At 41.6% G+C, this 20,465-nt stretch overlaps 1 protein-coding gene across 8 annotated transcripts in view; it reads right to left on the reverse strand.

The window, feature by feature from the left end:
* Positions 1-338: 338 nt before the first annotated feature.
* The window catches only part of CMKLR2 (chemerin chemokine-like receptor 2), a 56,573-nt gene continuing 36,446 nt past the window's right edge, over positions 339-20,465 (reverse strand). For 2 of the 8 annotated variants that reach the window (XM_063430079.1, XM_063430081.1), the window contains 2 exons: positions 7,102-7,161; positions 339-2,701 (listed from right to left, as the gene is read on the reverse strand). In XM_063430079.1, the coding sequence (XP_063286149.1) occupies positions 1,591-2,682 (1,092 nt within the window). In that variant the 5' untranslated portion in view covers positions 2,683-2,701; positions 7,102-7,161 and the 3' untranslated portion in view covers positions 339-1,590. Of the gene's footprint in view, positions 2,702-7,101; positions 7,162-7,268; positions 7,347-7,431; positions 7,653-16,427; positions 16,604-19,527; positions 19,589-20,465 lie in introns of those variants that run through there. The other 6 variants (XM_063430085.1, XM_063430080.1, XM_063430082.1 and 3 more) reach the window with 6 other exon arrangements.

Here is a 20,465-nt window from a genome sequence, read left to right on the forward strand (position 1 = left end):
TGGCTAAACATATTTAATGTTGCAATTAACTGTAAATGGGTAAGTGGAGTTGGTGCACACGTAGCATGCTATTTGGAGTCCTCCTATAACAGGGCTGCCAAAAAGGTAGATTACACAGATGTCTAAAGATCCTGTGATACTATAGAACAGGGGTCCTCAAACTCTGCCCCCCCCCGGATGTTGCTAAACTACAACTCCCATGATTCTCTGGCTATGTAATTCAAATAATCATTGGAGTTGTAGTTCAGCAACATCTGGGGGCCAGAGTTTGAGGACCCCTGCTATAGAAGCTGTAGTCCTGAAACATCTGGGGAGCTACCTTTTTTGGGGGCTACTCTGTTCTTACTTGGGTTGTGCAGGTCATCAATGTTCAGTCTGTGTATGTAAAAACTGACAAGGGGTTGAATATTTTTTATTTTTTTTTAAGAGGCCTATAGCAAATAAGTCTGTAACTAGCTTGGGTATGCCTAGATCTAGAATTAGTTTAGTCAATTGCCTACAATTTATTAAGTGAAATCTTTAGATAATGTCCTTAACATTATTTACTTGGTTTCTCCCCATGTGAATGCTCAGAACTTGAGGCATTATTCAAATCTAAAAATGGATTCCTATCAAAACTTCTTGGTGGAAGCACTTCTTGTAAAGGGGAAGCAAACAGGCTGTTGCCAACATATTTACTGATGTAACTGGTACAGATTTGACATTCTGCAGCATGGATATCACTTATGAGCTGCATAAGTCACGTTCCAGGAGTGCAACTAGTCAGTGCAAAATACTCTTATCTTAAATCACTGTACATAGACTCCCACCACCCACAGTAACTTCTAAAAAACGGTAATTGTGCTGGCTGCAATAACACTTTTAAGCTACAACACATACAAGGGGACAGTCTACATGTAAACTACAATAGCCTAGGCTGATGTCCTATTGATGGGTATTTTTCCCATATCTAATGGTGATAGTGCTTTACTGTTGCATAGTTTGTAAAATTGATCTGTGTGATTGCAGATGGTCTTAGATACATGGGCAGCAATACTTTACTGCTTGTGTAAAAAAAGCTTATTTTGATGAACAGAAGTCTTTTGTACCAGTTAATTGTGCAGAAGTGTCTTGAAATGGAGCTCATCTGCAAAACAGTTTGAACTGTAAGTGTAGGTTAATCCCTGGAGGACTTTATTAACAGAACTTCATGAAAAGTGATGAACATCTGGATTAGTTTCCATTTTCAATCTCTGGATGTCTTGTGTAAAGCCAGGTTCTATTTCATTATCCACTTAGGTGTCAGTTTCAGTTTGAGTAATCGTAGCAAAATATAAGCCATGTATCTGCTGAGATATAGAAATGTAAGTTGCCCATTGGATGTAGAACACTTTGGTACTTAACTGCTCATTACAAACCACTAGCAAGTACATCTGCATGGCTCTTCCATTTTATTTTGGGATCTTCAAGCATGACCATAAGATTTGGAATGCTGTTCTATGACACGAAGTAACATGCAGTATTACTATAGATATATTAAAAGTTCTGTCATAAACATATATTTTGATATTTGTAGTCATGCAAGTATAATACACCACCTTTAGCCTGGATTTACGCTTTAATCTGTTCAAGATTCATTATCTCACAGGTCGTTGGATTGTTCTCAGAATCTATTAACTGATCACTCTTGATAGCAGTCTGGCTCATATCTTTGAGGGTGTGTTTAAATATCTCTGCCATTGATGTTCCTAACTGTTTTCTGAATACCTTGCTTATCAGAACATAAAGAATTGGGTTAATGCAGCTGTTGATGAAGGCCAAGCTAGTAGAAATGGGCATGCCAAATTTAAGCCACTCTTGATAGACACCACTGTGATGAACTTTAAGTTCCAGCAAACAGAATATGTGAAATGGAGTCCAGCAGGCAAAAAATGCTACAATAATAGCTAGAACAGTCCAGAAAAATGTATTGGGAGGTCGTGTGTTGTTCTTTTTCATTTTGATAGCCAGTAAACAGTAGCAAATTATCATGGTTAGAAGCGGAAAGAGGTATCCAATGAAGAACCTTATTAAGGTAAAAACTTTATGGGTTCTTAGAATGACTGTGTGGTCGTGATCATGAAAGTTGTTGAAGCAGATGGTGTATTTATGGCTTGAGTCAATTGTATCTCTGAAATATAATGCAGGACCAGCAATAATGGCAGCCAATGTCCAGATAATTCCACTTACGATCATGGATTTTCTCAGTGTTCGATGTCTTTGCGAGAAGCCAGGACAAGCAAAGGATGTAAATCTGTCTAGACCAATCACCGTAAGGAAAAATACACTAGCAAACATGTTGAGTACCGCAATGAAAGAGTTTACCTTACACAGGGCTTTCCCGAAAGGCCAGTGGAAGTTTGTGGCGACATATGTGATATGTAAGGGCAGAAAGAGGACAAAGATTAAATCCGCAATTGCCAGGTTGAGAAACCAGAGGGTGCTGACGGTCTTATCCCATTTGAAGCCGGTAAACCAAATTACAATAGCATTACCAGGCACGCCTAATAAAAATGCTATAGAGTAAATTACAATAGATGCTATATGGAAGGCATGAAGACCTACATTGTCAGTTTGGGTCTCTGGAAATTCATAATAGTAATCAAAGGTATAGTTGTCAAATTCATATAAAGAAGGGTACAAAACCAGATCGTCTTCATCCATTTAAGCTGGGACTGGTTACCTGAGTAGAGAACACAGGACATGTTAAAATAACTATTTAAAGAGCTTCCTATCAATTTAAAAGGACCTACCTTAATGCATTCTCCCCTTTTTAACTGCACTTTGTAGATCAAGAGTGCCCATAAGGTAGATCACCAGATGTTTTAAAACTACAACTTCCATGATGCCTTGATATTCTAGAGGCATGTAAACATGTAAAACATCATGGGAGTTGTAGTTCTACATCTGGGGATCCCCCATTCTGGGCACCACTGTTGTAGATAATGAAATGCTGTTACTAGGTTGTGGTAAATATAAAATGGTTTGTTTTTAAAGGGGGATTCTCAGTACCAAAGGTATATAACTCATAATAGGGTTATGGTGCTATAAATCTATAGAGGGTGCCTTAATATTAAAAGAACTATAACTCCTACATTAAAGGAACAATGATAGTGGATATAATTTATATAAATCATTGTTTTAAATAGATCTCAAGTGTCAAAATAGGACAGTCTTGTTCATATAATGAAAAAACTAAAACAGATCTACTGATCAAAAATCATTATCAGGAAAAAGAGAAAACAAATTTACAAAAACATCAAAGAAAGAAGGTTATGTAAGGCACCTAATCCTATAATACAAGTCTATCAAAAAATTGATTGTATCCCTGTAGGGTGGAAACAAAATTCATAATTAAAGGAGAAATGTTTCTATAAAGGTAGCAATAAGGAAATCTGCCATTAGGTGGCGTACAGTATCAGAGAAAAAGGTTTAAAGTCAAGGGAGAGGGTACAGAACAGCCGTTCCTTATCACATGCCATGTTTAACAGAGGCTAGGCTGACCCTACTTATTTGCTGGCTGTTTGTACCCTCTAGACCAGGCTTCCCCAAACTCCGGACCTCCAGATGTTGCTGAACTACAACTCCCATGATTCTATGAATGAAATAGATAGGCTAAGAATCATGGGAGTTGTAGTTCAGCAACATCTGGAGGGCCGGAATTTGGGGAAGCCTGCTCTAGACTCTAGTGATATATAAATAGAGTGGTGGGAGGAGAGCAGGTACAGGCACCCATTTTTATATAAACTATTTATAAAATTTTAAGGGAAACTATCACCACTTATCTGGCCCTCCACTTTCCCGCCACAGTCTCCATACAGAGGTAGGTGTTACATTTCTGACTGTGCTGATTAGCTCTTTGAGGATGTATGCCACGCTTGGGGAACTGTGCTTAAACAAAACAAATCAATGACGTCAACACACTGGGTTTCTTTAACAGAGTGACATCTCATTGCTTCATTCCTATACTCCCTGGTCAGTGCTGGCAGTGCTGGCAGCCCTGGCTATGGAGTTACCAAAGCAATCACTGTGCATGCGCGCAGAGGGACCTCTTGTGGGAGATGTCTTCTGCTCTCCTTGTGTCTCCATTTTTCAGCATCAATTTTCTAACACAATGTATAGATGGAATTTGAAGCTGTTTTGAAAGTGTGCATGACAGGTTTTATATCTTTGCTATCCGTTTGCCTTTTTCTCATTTGCAAGCTCAGCAAATGAATGATCAGCTATGCTTTAATCTACAGCAACATCCATTTTCTTCTGCAAAAGAAGACCAGATACAGAGGACGCAGTGGCAGGTGTCAGTAGGACTCTGGTTAGCTATCAAACTGTACTAAAATGTTTTGAAAATTACCATGGGGAAAATAACGCCTATAGTAGAGTTTCCATTGTTATGTTTTCTGTTTGGTCACAATTATAATATTCAGTGCTGTGCTATTATATTGTGTCAGTAACTGTACCAAATGTCACTGAGACTCTGGAACATGGATTTCAGTCAACCTTTTATTCAGTCGCAATGCACTTATCTGCTTCACTAGCTGATTCCTCCGTAATAACTCAAAATGGTTTCCAACTGTCACACCGAGGCCAAGACATTCCAGGGGTCATGTCCTGCTGTTCTTGCTTCAGTCATCTCAACATCTCTAATAGTGTCTGCCAGTGCCCATATATTGGTTATAGATTAGGTTCTTGGAGGTGGTTTGATTAGTAGTAACTGTCTTTTTTGTAAATTCTTTATTTTTGTGGTATTCAGTGTGATAAAGAGGTAGGGGAGTAGTAACTGTCTTTGTCAGTGATTTATTATTTTCTACACACGATCAGCAGTGAAGTTTACAGTTGTTTTGAGATGGATTCAGTAAATCGATCTATTTTAATTTGGTTCCCAACACAGTAAATAGTGAAAATCAGGGCCGCCATCAGGGGGTGACAACCATGACGGTTGTCATGGGCCCGGCGGTCCTGGGGGGCCCGTACTGCTTTGGCGGTCCTGGGCCCCACATTCCCCTCCATGCACATATATATAGCGATGATCGCTCCTGCAGTCTGCTGGGCCCCCTCTGCAAATACAGATACAGGGAGCCGGGGGCCCCACCATGCCACCGGACCATCAGGGATGGAATCTCCCCCCTCCCTGGACCAGGTAAGAAGCAGGGAGGGGGAAAATAACATTTATTACATTTACATTATTATATTACATGCATACACTAGTAAACACACACACACACTCTGCATTCACTACACTGACACACACACTGCATCAACTACACTGACACACACACTGCATCAACTACACTGACACACACTCTGCATTCACTACACTGACACACACTCTGCATCCACTACACTAACACACTGCATCCACTACACTAACACACACTCTGCATTCCCTACACTCACACACTCTGCATTCACTACACTCACACACACTCTGCATTCACTACACTGACACACAGACTGCATCAACTACACTAACACACACTCTGCATCCACTACACTGACACACACTCTGCATCCACTACACTGACACACACTCTGCATTCACTACACTGACACACACTCTGCATTCACTACACTGACACACACTCTGCATTCACTACACTGACACACACTCTGCATTCACTACACTGACACACACTCTGCATCCACTACACTGACACACACTCTGCATCCACTACACTAACACACACTCTGCATTAACTATACACACTACACACACTACAACCACCACACATTCAAACACTCTGCAGTCACTTTACAGAGACACTGCATCTAATACACACACTACTAAAGACACTGCATCCACTAAACACATTGCATCTAGTACACACAAACACTACATCCACTACACAAAGACACACTAGATCACTGTTCACACACTACATCCACTACTCAAGCACACTCTGCGTTCACTATACACACTGCATCCGCTACACAAACACACACTCTGCATTCGCTGCACAAAGAGTATCTAATATACACAAACACTATATCCATTACACACATTCTAATTCACTTCCACTATACACACCACATTCAGTCAGAACTTGTGCTTTGTCAGGGGCCCACACATTTCTGATGGCAGCCCTGGTGAAAATAACTGGTCACTGTTATTGCTCAGGTTTTGACTGTGTGACTATAAAAGCTCTAAGATAGCTGTAGTACTGCTTTAGCTTTATACTAGCAGTCAGTTTGCCCCGGGCAGCACTTTTTTTGGGCATCTCTGGAGTATGCCCGTCCCATCCCATCCCCGTGTCTCATTTGAAAAGTGCCACCGGAGCCGTGAAATTTTCCTGTGGGCTGCAGCACCTGAGGCAAGACTGAGACGTGCAGCCACAAGGCTAATATTGCTTTGAGATAATTAGGGGCCCTTTAATATTGCACCAGACTGGGCCCTGGTCACTTTGTGAGTTCCCACACAGCCTGCTGGGAGAAAGTAAGTTCAGTTCACTTCCTGCCATCAAACAGGGCATTGCTTGGGCTGCAGGGAGACTTATAAAGCCTAGAGTCTCGGACTCCCATCAGCCTAGGTGTGCAAGCTCCAACTAGACCCCAGAAGAGAGACCCTTCTTTACCCAAAACATAAGGGAACAGGAGGGTGGTAAAATATGTAAATTCTGTCTGTCTTTGTGTACCTGTGTGTCAGTGTGTACCTTCGTGCCAGTGTGTACCTGCGTGTCAGTGTGTATGTGTATCTTTGTATGTGGACCAGTTTCTAGTGACAGCTGGGGGAAATAACAAAACTTGACAAAGGTAGCTCAGCCTTATATAGTTACATAGCTGAAAAGAGACTTGTTCAAGTTCAGCCTTCCTCACATTTGTGTTTTGTTAATAGTCTCTACTTTATCTTAGTATATATTTTGACTGGGTTATAATTTTAGTGAAATTGTATTTACCTAATTTTAGGGAACAGATGATTGTTATCATGTACATGTAGAAATTATTCACAGTTCTCCAACTTGGTTGTTGATCAGGGAGAGCTCACAAATAAGCACTCCCTCACCGCCCGTCTGGAGGTCAAAACTATTTGAAAGATGTAAATATATATATATATTATCACTATGGATTTAGTGGCATCTTAACACTTACAAGCAGTTAGCAAGATTTGGTGGGTATGTTCCTTTACTTTTCAGTCCTGAGTCAATGATCCTGGAGGGGAAAAGAAAAATTAAATTTCACTAGTCATTAGTCATTTTTCCAAGGGTGTAGTGAAGAAACATCTGCAAGGAAATACATCTACTTGGCATGTGGTGTACCTTGGCATGTGGTCACCCACTGATGACAAAATGCTGGGAATTGCATGCAGCACCAAATGAATATCCAGTTACTCAATCCTGCACAGGATTTGTTTTTACGTTATTTTGGTATTCAGAACTAAATATCCACATATCAACTGGCTGACAATTTGTTTTCCATTACCATGGCACAGGGGAAGGGGTGTGTTAGAACCCCTGAGACACCAGAATTATTCTATCATCTTCGTTTCTCACAGGGAAGCAAAAGATGAGGCACAGCCGCAGATGTTGTCTTCCCTCACAGTTTACTACAGGGGCCCCTTGCCTGGGACCAGAAGATCGCACAGGATTGACTCAAACAGAGATCAGTTCAATTATTACAGAACAAACAGTGACCTAAAAACAACAAACTTCAAAACATCTTTATTGGAACACTGTGACATACATTGTTTTGGAACTGTACTGCATAACTACTGTGTGTACTGTGCACTTCCTAGCTCATGAATTCATACAGAAGGTGACCAGGTGGTCGGAATTAAATTAAACCATGTTAAATTTTGCAGAAGCAGATTAACTTCAAAATAAATGAAGGATGTTCCGAGAAGGATTACACGGCCGGCCTCTGGCAGATCAGCAGCAGTGGACTATGGCTAACTCTTAGAGCTATATTAAAGGGACACTATAGTCGCCTGAACAACTTCAGCTTAATGAGGTTGTTCAGGGGAGAACTATGGCACCCTGCAGCCTTTCTCATGTAAACGCTATTTTCTGAGAAAATACAGTGCTTACATTGAAAGCTAGGAACACCTCCAGTTGCAGTCACTCAGAGTCAGGGCCGGACTGGGGATACGAAGCAGCCCTGGAAATAAAATCTATGCCAGCCCCATAAGTCATTGTGCTATGTAGTGTGTGTTATATATATATATATATATATATATATATATATATACACACACACACACACACACACACATATATCTCTCTCTCTCTCTCTGTCTATATATATATATATTTATAAACATAAATATATATATATATATATATATATATATATATATATACACATATATATATATATATATATATATATTATTGGTATATTTCTTTTTCTAATTCAAAATATTAATCCCTTCAGGGTAATTAAAACATACAGTAAAGCATACTCACATGCAGACAATCTTACTGATGCACACAAATAGACTCATTGACAGACAATCTCAATGACACACAGATAAGGTTACTGGTACACACACAAATTTAGTACAGACAAACTCTGATATACACACAAGCTTACTACAGACAAGCTCACTGATGCGCACACACTCTCTCTACAGACAAGTCCATTGACACACACATGCTCCCTACAGAAGAGCTCACCAACACACAGATTCACTACAGACAAGCTCACTGACACACACATGCTCACTACAGACAAGCTCACTGACACACATATGGTCACTACAGACAAGCTCACGATCACACACATGCTTACTACAGACAAGCTCACTGATGCGCACACACTCTCTCTACAGACAAGTCCGTTGACACACACATGCTCCCTACAGAAGAGCTCACTAACACACAGATTCACTACAGACAAGCTCACTGACACATACATGCTCACTACGGACAAGCTCACTGACACATACATGCTCACTACAGACAAGCTCACTGCACACACACAGGGCCGACCTTAGGTGTTTAGGCACCCGGTGCGAGCCAATCTTGTGGCGCCCTCCCCCCTCCCCCCCACCCCCCTGGTCACCTAGACATACACAAAGAGGAAAACAACCTTTGTAAGAAATAATTTGTTTTAATTACAGATAGTTTAAGTGCAAGTGCAAACAATTACAATAATAAATAACTGGATAGGCTGGTAACAATAATGTACATTAAGGGGACACTATAGTCATCAAAACAACGTTATCTTAATGAAGCAGTTTACGTGTATAGAGCATGTCCCTGCTATGTCACTGCTCAATTCTCTGCCATTTAAGTGTTAAATCATGTATACCCTCTCCCTCATTTCTTCACCTCACGTCTCTGGCCCCCTCTAGACAATTTCAGGCACACAATCTGCCGCCTCCACCCCCTTCTACAAACCCTGCCCCCCCTTCACCAAAACCCCTGCCCCTATTCATTTAACCCCTGCCCTCTTCACCAAAACACCTGGCTATCCCTTCATCAATGTCCTGACCCCCTTCATCAATCCTCTGCACCCCTTCGTCAGAACTTGACACCCTTCATCAATCCCCTGGACCCCCTTACCAGTCCCCTGCCCCCTCTGCACCCCTCATCATTGCTTTGCCCTCCTTTACCAGTCCCCTGCCACCCTTCACCAGTCCCCTGCCCTCCTTCACCAATCCCCTGCCCTCCTTTATCAGACCTTAATCAATCTCCTACCCTCTTCACCAACAACCATGCACCCCTTCAATAAAAGGCAATATATTTAGTTTAAAAAAAATCAATAAGAACTAGGACTCACTTTAATTGCTGCTGCTCCCTGGATTGAGCTTCCCACTCTGCCGCGTCGCTGATTTAAGAGCTCTGGCTGCCGACCTCACACGCACCAAGTGGATCCTGCCGCGGCTCCCTGTGAGGCTGGCCCTGCACACACATGCTCTGCACAGACAGGTTCAGACAGACCCATGCTCCCTACAGACAAGCTCACTGACACACATACAAGCTCACTCACTAGCAGGCACACACACAAATACAAACTCACTAGCAGGCACACACACACAGAAGCTCCCTCGCTAGCAGATGCAGACACACACAGAAGCTCACTCACTAGCAGATGTGCGTGCGCACACACACACACACACTGAAGCTCACTCACTCGCAAATGCACACACACAAAGACATCCACACACACAGAGACAGACATCCACACACACAGAGGCAGGCAGACAGCCACACACACACACACACACACAGAAAGTCGCACATACACAGACAGCCACACACACAGGCAGACAGTCACACACAGGCAGACAATCACACACACACACACAGGCAGTCAGTCACACAGTCACACACAGTCACACACACACAGACAGTCACACTCACAGGCAGACAGTCACACTCACAGGCAGACAGTCACACACACAGGCAGACAGTCACACACACAGGCAGACAGTCACACACATAGACAGACAGTCACACACACAGACAGTCACACACAGAGGCAGCCAGTCACACACAGAGGCAGCCAGTCACACACAGAGGCAGTCACACACTCAGAGGCAGTCACACACACTCAGAGGCAGTCACACACACTCAGAGGCAGTCACACACACTCAGAGGCAGTCAAACACACACAGACAGTCACACATACACAGACAGTCACACACTCACAGACAGTCACACACTCACAGACAGTCACACACTCACAGGCAGTCACACATACACAGGCAGTCACACATACACAGACAGTCACACATACACAGGCAGTCACACATACACAGGCAGTCACACACTCACAGGCAGTCAAACACACACACAGTCAAACACACACACAGACAGTCACACACTCACAGGCAATCAAACACACACACAGACAGTCACACACACACAGTCACACACTCACAGGCAGTCACACGTACACAGTCAGTCACACACTCACAGGGACTCCTTCCTGCTTCCTATGCTGAAATTACCAGGGCCCTCGCCTGCCGCTTAGCTCCGCCCCCGCCTGCCGGTAAGCTCCGCCCCCGCTGCAAAATATATATCCCGCCCATGTGCGAGCTGCTCCCATGGGGCTCTGTGCGGCCGCACTGCTCGGGCTGGCCGGGATTACAGGAGCCTGGCCAGTGATGAATGGGGCTGTCAGCCCAGCCCCAGGTGCTGCGGCCCACCGGGAAATTTCCCTGTATCCCGGTGGGCCAGTCCGGCCCTGAGTACCCCCCATGTACAGGTTTTATAGCGTTTTTGAAAGTTACAGGGTCAAATATATGGGTCAAATATTTTTACATTGAAAATTGCCAGGTTGGTTACGTTGCCTTTGAGACCGTATGGTAGCCCAGGAATAAGAATTACCCCCATGATGGCATACCATTTGCAAAAGAAGACAACCCAAGGTATTGCAAATGGGTTATGTCCAGTCTTTTTTTGTAGCCACTTAGTCACAAACACTGGCCAAAATTAGCATTCGATTTAGTTTTTTACTTTTTTCACACACAAACAAATATGAACACTAACTTTGGCCAGTGTTTGTGACTAAGTGGCTACTAACAAAGACTGGGCATACCCCATATTGAATACCCTGGGTTGTCTACTTTAAAAAAATCTGTACATGTGGGGTGTGATTCAGAGATTTATGACAGATAATAGTGTTACACAGTCACTATCGATACATTTAAAAAATATATATTTTGAAACAGCAATTTCCTATTTGTACTTATAGCCCTATAACTTGCAAAAAAGCACGTAAACACTGGATGTTTTTAAACTCAGGACAAAAGTTTGAATCTATTTAGCAGTTTTTTTCATTAGCTTTCGTAGGTAAGTAAAAGATTTTTCAAGCAAAAGTCAAAAAACATGTTTGTTTTTTTAAAAATTTTCACCATATTTTATTATTTTTATTAAAGTAAATTATATGACATGATACAAATAATGTTATGTAAAGAAAGCCATTTTTCTCCTGAAAAGAACAATATATAACTTGTATGGGAACAGTAAATGAGAAAGAGAAAAATTACAGCTAAACACAAACACCACAAAAGTGTTAAAAGAGCCCTGGTCCTTAACGTACAACATCGTAAAAACAGGCCGGTCCTGAAGGGGTTAAAAGGGCTTTGAACAAATTAACAAAGCCATCATTACTAACTTAGAGGAAACTATATTTTTGTGAATAGATTAAAATCAGTTTGTTTTTAGTAACTGGTGGAGATGTACAATATTGCAATATAATTGCAGCAGTTCTATGTCATCAAACTTGATGATAGAAATTTACTTTTTCAATGTGTACTTTGTCACTTTTAAAATGGCTGTTTTGTGCTTAAATAATAATAAAATGAACGCCTGGAAAAAAATGTTGATCTGCAACTCCCTTTATGCCAGACCCACTTGTTACCAGCCAAATTATGGGTGAGGTGTTACCACATAATCTCTAGTTCTTCAGAAGAGAGAGCAGAGCTGAATTAAAGTGAACTCTGTTAGGTGCAGCTAGAGGCATTAACTGAGTGTTGGAACTGCAAGGGGACTTTAAAAAATATCTGCAGCCGATATTGGTGCAGACCCCAATGATCCCTCATCAGACCACCAGGGAACACCAGACCACCAGGGAACAAGAAAACGTAAGCAGGAGAGGAGCAAAACACACAATAAGACACCACACCATTCAGCCACACTCACTCTCCCCTACCAGACTCCTCACTCCACGCACAAAGTCACCCATCACACGCACAACTTGTAACCAGCACACAGAGGCACACTCAGCCTCTTCCACTCACACACAGACTACACTGACAGAAACAGTCCAGGACTGTTGGAGGTGGCACCAGCCGGGCATTGGGCAACCTTAAAGGATCACTATAGGGTCAGGAACACAAACATGTTTTCCTGACCTTTAAGTGTTAACACCACCATCTAGCCCCCCTGGGCACCTCATGCCTCCATAAATATAGTAAAAATCTTACTGTATTCAAGCCGCACAGGCGACGCGGCGGAGTGGGAAGCTCAATCCAAGGAGCAGCAGCCATTAAAGTGAGTCCTAGTTCTTATTACTTTTTTTAAAACTAAATATATTGCCTTTTATTGAAGGGGTGCATGGTTGTTGGTGAAGAGGGTAGGAGATTGATTAAGGTGACAGGGTCTGATAAAGGGGGGCAGGGGATTGATGATAGGGGGCAGGAATTGATGGAAGGGGGCAGGGAATTGGTTAAGGGGGCAGGGTCTGATGAATGGGGTCAGGGGATTAATGAACGAGGGCAGGAGACTGGTAAAGGGGGGGTAGGTAAAGGGGGGGCAGGGGATAGGCAAAGGGGGCAGAGGATTGGTGAATGGGGCAAGGGACTGGAAAGGGGGGAAGGGGATTGGTGAAGGAGGGCAGGGTCTGATGAAGGGGGGCAGGGGTCTAGTGAAGGGGGCAGGGGACTGGTGAAGGGGGGCAGAGCATTGATGAGGGGTGCAGAGGATTGGTGAATGGGGGCAGGGGACTGGTAAGGGGGGTTAAGAAATGAGGGAGAGGGTATACATGATTTAACAATTAAATGACAGAGAATTGAGCAGTAGCATACCAGGGACATGCTCTATACACCTAAACTGCTTCATTAAGATAACGTTGTTTTGATGACTTTAGTGTCCCCTTAATGTACATTATTGTTACCAGCCTATCCAGTTATTTATTATTGTAATTGTTTGCACTTGCACTTAAACTATCTGTAATTAAAACAAATTATTTCTTACAAAGGTTTTTTTCCTCTTTGTGTATGTCTAGGTGACCGGGGGGGGGGGGGGGGGGAGGGCACCACAAGATTGGCTCACACAGGGTGCCTAAACACCTAAGGTCGGCCCTGTGTGTGTGCAGTGAGCTTGTCTGTAGTAAGCATGTGTGTGATCGTGAGCTTGTCTGTAGTGACCATATGTGTGTCAGTGAGCTTGTCTGTAGTGAGCATGTGTGTGTCAGTGAGCTTGTCTGTAGTGAATCTGTGTGTTGGTGAGCTCTTCTGTAGGGAGCATGTGTGTGTCAATGGACTTGTCTGTAGAGAGAGTGTGTGCGCATCAGTGAGCTTGTCTGTAGTAAGCTTGTGTGTATATCAGAGTTTGTCTGTACTAAATTTGTGTGTGTACCAGTAACCTTATCTGTGTGTCATTGAGATTGTCTGTCAATGAGTCTATTTGTGTGCATCAGTAAGATTGTCTGCATGTGAGTATGCTTTACTGTATGATTTAATTACCCTGAAGGGATTAATATTTTGAATTAGAAAAATAAATATACCAATAATATATATATATATATATATATATATATATATATATATATATATATATATATATATATATATATATGTTTATAAATATATATATATAGACAGAGAGAGAGATATGTGTGTGTGTATATATATATATATATATATATATAACACACACTACATAGCACAATGACTTGTGGGGCTGGCATAGATTTTTTTTCCAGGGCTGCCTCATATCCCCAGTCCGGCCCTGGGGGTACTGTTATACTTGAGAGACTTTGCTGAACACAAATATTAGTGTTTCAAAACAGTAAAATGTATCACAACAATTATATCATCAGTAAAAAGTGCTGTTTGTGTGAAAAATGCAAAAAAAAGTCACTTTCACTGACAATATCATCGCTGTGAAATGTTTTACTGTTTTGAATCACTAATATTTGTATTCAGCGAAGTATCCCGAGTGAAACAGTAACCCCCCATGTACAGGTTTTAGAGTGTCATAGAAAGTCACAGGGTAAAATACAGTGCTAGCAAATTAAATTCTCTTTTGGCCTGGGTTGTCAGGCAGGTCCCTCAAATTGCAATCAATAAAATTACTTAATTATGTAAAAATATTACATAAAAACGCACGTAGAATTTAAATATATATGCATATTTATATATTTGAAGTCTGTGTATATTTCTATAATTATTAATGTAATTTTGTATATGACATATGTATAATTCATATTATTTTTATTTATTTATATATACAAGATATATATACAATTTCGTTCTAAGTGTATTTTGATATTAATATGTATATTAATATCAAAATACAGTTAGAATACAATTTCATATAGATATATAATTTTTTTACATTTTATTATTTTTACTTTTTTTATTTAATTTACTTATTATTTGTATTTTATAATACTATATAGAGTTATTATATATATTATATATACACGTGTGTAATTTAATTATAAGTGTATTTTTATATTAATATATGTTTATATTAATATAAAAATACACTTAGTATGACATTATATATATATATATATATATATATACATACACACATATACACGTATATATATATATATATATATATATATATATATTTACACACACACACACACATACACACACAATTATATATTTTTATTAACATTAATTTTTTTATTTTTTTATTTTACACTTGCAGGGAGACTGCCTGTCAGCACTGTTAAGCGATCACATGGCCCCCGGGGTCCTAATTCGCCGCTGGGGGAGACTGTCTGTGCTGCAGGCAGTCTTCCCACACTGGGAGAACCGCCGATCGCCGCCGGGTGAACGAAGGCGACCGGGTGAGTACATGTTACCGTTATGACGGTTCAGGACCGTCACCGGTCCTTAACGGTATGTTACCGATGACGGTCCTGAACCATCGGTCGTCAAGGGGTTAAACCAAAATCATAATGTAAGGTTTTCTTCAATATGTCTGCATTCAAACATTTAACAAACACTTTCATCAACAGAGGTGTGGCTAAGGCAGATATTTCACACTTCCTTGTAGCCATACCGATTCATACCAGCAGTGGCACTGTGTAAGCCTGCACGTGGTCAGCTGACACCTTCAGCCAATCACAGGCACCCATTGCTGCACAGGGTAATGCTTTTTCAGAATCAAACAGGTATGGGTTGCTAGGGACTGATATTCTGCATTAAATTTTTTAAAACAGTTTAATACCTAACGGAAGAACAGTGCCATGGGACTCCAGACACTATAACCACTTCAATGAGAAGAAGTTGTTATGGTGCCTAAAGTGTGCTTTTTCTTAGCACATTTCTAGATGTTTGAAAAGTATAATTATTACGAACAATCAAGTCAAATGCTCACCACGTGCTTGGCAAAGGTTTACGGCAATTACAGTCAGTGTCTTAATGACTGGAGTTCTAATATTCAGTGCCACCAACAAGAGCTGACAAAAGCAAGGTATACGGTAGATATTTATTTTTATTTGAAACAGTGGTGTAGTGTACTATTTAATCTTACAAATGTACATTTAAAGAAGGAATCTATAATTTTTTTTAATAAAAAGTATCAATTCAGAGTTAGTAAATCCCGATGAGATCTTCCTTACATAAGTATCCCGTAACACAGAAATTACATCATCTAGTAAAACCTTAATTGTCAAGGCAACATGTAAAGAGAACATAAACAGTCACTAGAAAGTGTTCTGCAACTTATGTATCCATAGAATTATTTAATAGGAATATTAGAAAAGACAGCATTGAAACTTACCAGAAAGTAAGAGCTGACGTTGGGTGTATCTGCAGTATAGAGAGCGTCAACAGGAAAGAAAGAAATAAGAGTGATATAGTTGAGAACCCTCCCTTCTGGGTAATTAAAGACAGAGAATATTTACTACAACACCCATAGATTAGTGTGCAGACAATTACCTAGTAGTGGTTAAACTAATGTTGTGGTGTGGTTTAGAAATAATAAAAACAAGCCAAAAATATAACTATCTACTTGAGGTTTGTGTTGTTTTTTTTTTCTCAGTTCAGTCTCCAAAATAAAACAAACTGACAGATTAAAGGGACCAATACAGCAATAATGGATTTGAAGTTTAGATCTCATTAATATGTTGTATTTTTTTGCATTTTTTTCCTAAAAATAAATAAATGCTTAGCAAATTCTGCAGTATAAACCTGCCTTCTTTGCTATGCCTTCATAGCACTGTCTGAGCTGAACTGCTGGAAGCTGGGCTTTAACGACGTTAGGATGGCATGGATCAGACTGACACGTGAGCTGTATGCAGTGCTCAAAGTGAGTACTACATATAGCCAGTGCAGTATTTAACGTGAGGCTGACAAGGCATTTGCCATGGGCGGCACTTTCAGGGGGGTGGCAAAAAAAGCCACCCCCTAAACACCCCAGAAGATGCCTTGTCAGCCTCTTGTCCTAGGAGGCCCAGGAGCTGGCCCGCTGGCAACCTTAGAGCCCCCCCAAGGCTGGCATCTACTCATGTAGGAGGAGGGCGGCGACGAGGGCATTCTACCCTGAGCTGAGCCCTTCCTGCTCAGCTCCCTTGCACGCCCCACAGTGATGTCGGAGGTAGGATATCACATCACTCCGGCCCTGGCATCACTAAGAGGCGCGTGAGTTTGCTAAACAGGAAGATCAGAGCTTTCTTGCCGCTTGCATTGATTGCACGGCCAGCCATTCAGCACCACAGGAGCTCGTCCATCCGCTCAGCACCACATGAGCTAGCCCAGTGTGTGTGTTTGTCAGTGAGAGTGTATATGTGCTTGTCAGTGAGTTTGTATGTGTGTCTGTCAAAGAGTGTATGTTTGTCAGTGAGTGTGTATATGTATTTGTCATTGAGTGTGTATGTGTGTCTGTCAGTGAATGTGTGTGTGTCTGTCAGTGTGTGTTTATGTTAGTGTGTGTGTGTCTGTTGCTGAGAGTGTGTCTGTCAGTGAGTACGTATGTGTGTCTGACAGATAATGTGTATGTCTGTTAGTGAATGTGTATGTCTGTCAGTGAGTTTATGTGTGTCTGTCAGTAAGTGTGCATGTGTGTCTGTCAGTGAGTGTATGTGTGTCTGTCGGTGAATGTGTGTGTCCGTCAGGGAGTGTGTGTGTCTGTCAGTGAGTGTGTGTAACTGTGAATGTGTGTGTCAGTTAGTGTGTATGTTTCAGTGAAAGTGTGTGTTGGTTAAACAGTGTGTGTGCCAATGACTGTCAGTGTATGTCAGTGTATGCATCAGTGAGGGTGTGAGTCTGTCAAGAGAAATTTAGATTTGGGGGTGGGTGGATCCCGAATTTTGGCATGCCTAGGGCAGCACAAAACCAAAATACAGCAAAATACACCACTGCATATAGCCCCTTAAATCACTGTAAATCATTACAGCTGAGCTATTGCATTTTCTGTCTGACCCCCTGCCAAAAGGGATCAGCAGTGTGTTATGTCTGCTGCCCATTACCTGTTGAGCATGCAGGAGCTGAGATTATCTCCCTCTCATGCTGCAGTCACACACTATAGAGCACTCACAAGGTAGTCTGTACTGTGTGAATTCTGAAATCCCTCTGCTGATGTCAGGTTCAGTTAGAGTTAGTGTAAGGATAGTGCTAGTTCAGGGTAAGGGTTAACACTGTTTTAGGGTTATGGATAGTGTAGAGTTAAAGGACCACTCTAGGCACCCAGACCACTTCAGCTTAATGAAGTGGTCTGGGTGCCAGGTCCAGCTAGCTTTTACCCTTTTTTTTTTATAAACATAGCAGTTTCAGAGAAACTGCTATGTTTATACTGAGGGTTAAGCCAGCCTCCAGAGCCTCTAGTGGCTGTCTCATTGACAGCCGCTAGAGGCGCTTGCGTGCTTCTCACTGTGAAAATCACAGTGAGAGCACGCAAGCGTCCATAGGAAAGCATTATGAATGCTTTCCTCTGCGACCGGCTGAATGCGAGCGCGGCTCCTGCCGCGCATGCGCATTCAGCCGATGACGTCGCGAGGAAGAAGAGGAGGAGGAGGAAAGCTCCCCGCCCGGCGCTTGAGAAAGAGGTAAGTTTAACCCCTTCCTCCCCCCAGAGCCCGGCGGGAGGGGGTCCCTGAGGGTGGGGGCACCCTCAGGGCACTCTAGTGCCAGGAAAACGAGCATGTTTTCCTGGCACTAGAGTGGTCCTTTAAGCTTAGGGAAGATGTACAGTTAGAGTCAGCGTATAGGGTTAGGAGTTAGGTTAGAGGAAGGTTTAGTATAGCAGACTCTTCACTGATCCTGCCGCAGTATTTTATCATATGTGTAATTTTTTTCTCATATTAAATTGACTTCATTAATTTCTAAATATACATAGGATGGCATTGAAGATTAGGAGGCAAGGTGCGCTATGGTGTGCATACAATGATGTTTATATAATCCTGTATTACGATAGACCAGGTTCCCCTTATAAAGTTGTTTAATGTGGCTCCCACAAACATCCCAGTCACAATGCTCAACAGTGGATTGTTTTTCAACTCCTTCAACCTTTCTATAATATTTCCCTTGATTTCTATTAAGGCTAGAACTAATACTTAACCTGTTCTAACACCCAACATGTTTTTCCGGTTCACAGATTTATTAATAATACTTTTTAAAGTGTTGTAAAGTGTACATATAGATACAAATAAACCATATAATAAAAGATGGTATAGATGTAGAAGTACATATAGATTAGTAACAGACATGGATGTATAGACATATAATGGTCACAAAGATTGTAAGCAGGTAAGTAAAAATAATACGCAGTGACTAGCCAGAGTCTGAGTCAGAATTCATTTTTTGGGTTATACTTAAAGGCCTAAGGTAATGAGTAAAAAAGAGGCAACAAGAAAGAATTAAGGGAGAGAAAATGGGAGACTTACATGGATATTCAGCAAGAGCAATAGCATACAGTCGGTAGGCAGTCAGGATTTGGAGATGGGGCTGCACGTGGGAACAAGGAAAAACTACATATAGACCAAATCCATTCCTTGCAAACAAATACAGCTGCCGAGCTGCTAAGGAACTGGTGCATTCTGTTGCAGGAATATGAAAACATACATGTGGTTCCTTTACACTCTACAACAGGGGTAGGCAACCTTTTAGCAGCACTGTGCCGATACAGGATTGTCATGTCCCGTAGCGTGCCAGTCCTATTTTTTTTTAAATCGAGGGGTGTATGCTGCTGTATTCTGCTTGTGTTATTTTTACTGTAATTGCTTTGTATCGTTGTATTTGTGCGTATAAGCAGGGCCGTCTTTAATAGTGACTGGACTCTGGGCAAAGCATTTGCTTGGGGCCCCCTGGACCCTGTCCCCCCTCCTCAGGCATGCAATCACGTCCTCCATCTCAACACAGTGGCAGACCTAAAGTAGAGAGGTGCAAGAATTTTGGGGGGTCTCCCTGTTGCACGGGTGATTAAAAGGTAGATCCCCATCTGTCGTGCAACTCCAGAAATGCATTGACAGCTGGGGCTCTACCGTTTACCCATGTTTGCAAGTCTGTATTTAGCACTAAGCAGTTTGTGTGTTTGAATGTTAACAGGTTTTTGTATGGAATATGTTTGTATGTGGTGTTGGCGTGATTGCAAGCATGTATTTGTGTAGTGCTGGTTTTTGAATGCAGGGGTGTATTTACATATAATTTTGGTGTGTAACACAGACATGTGTTTGTACGTAGTGTTGAAATTTGAATGCAGGGGTGTATTTGTGTGTAGTGCTAGTTTGTGAATGCTGAGATGTATGCACATACACACACACACACAGATACACACACAGACATACTGACACACACACATATACTGACACACACAGATGACACA

This window comes from Pelobates fuscus, chromosome 8 (genome assembly GCF_036172605.1).
Source record: "Pelobates fuscus isolate aPelFus1 chromosome 8, aPelFus1.pri, whole genome shotgun sequence".
NCBI classification, from domain to species: domain Eukaryota; kingdom Metazoa; phylum Chordata; class Amphibia; order Anura; family Pelobatidae; genus Pelobates; species Pelobates fuscus.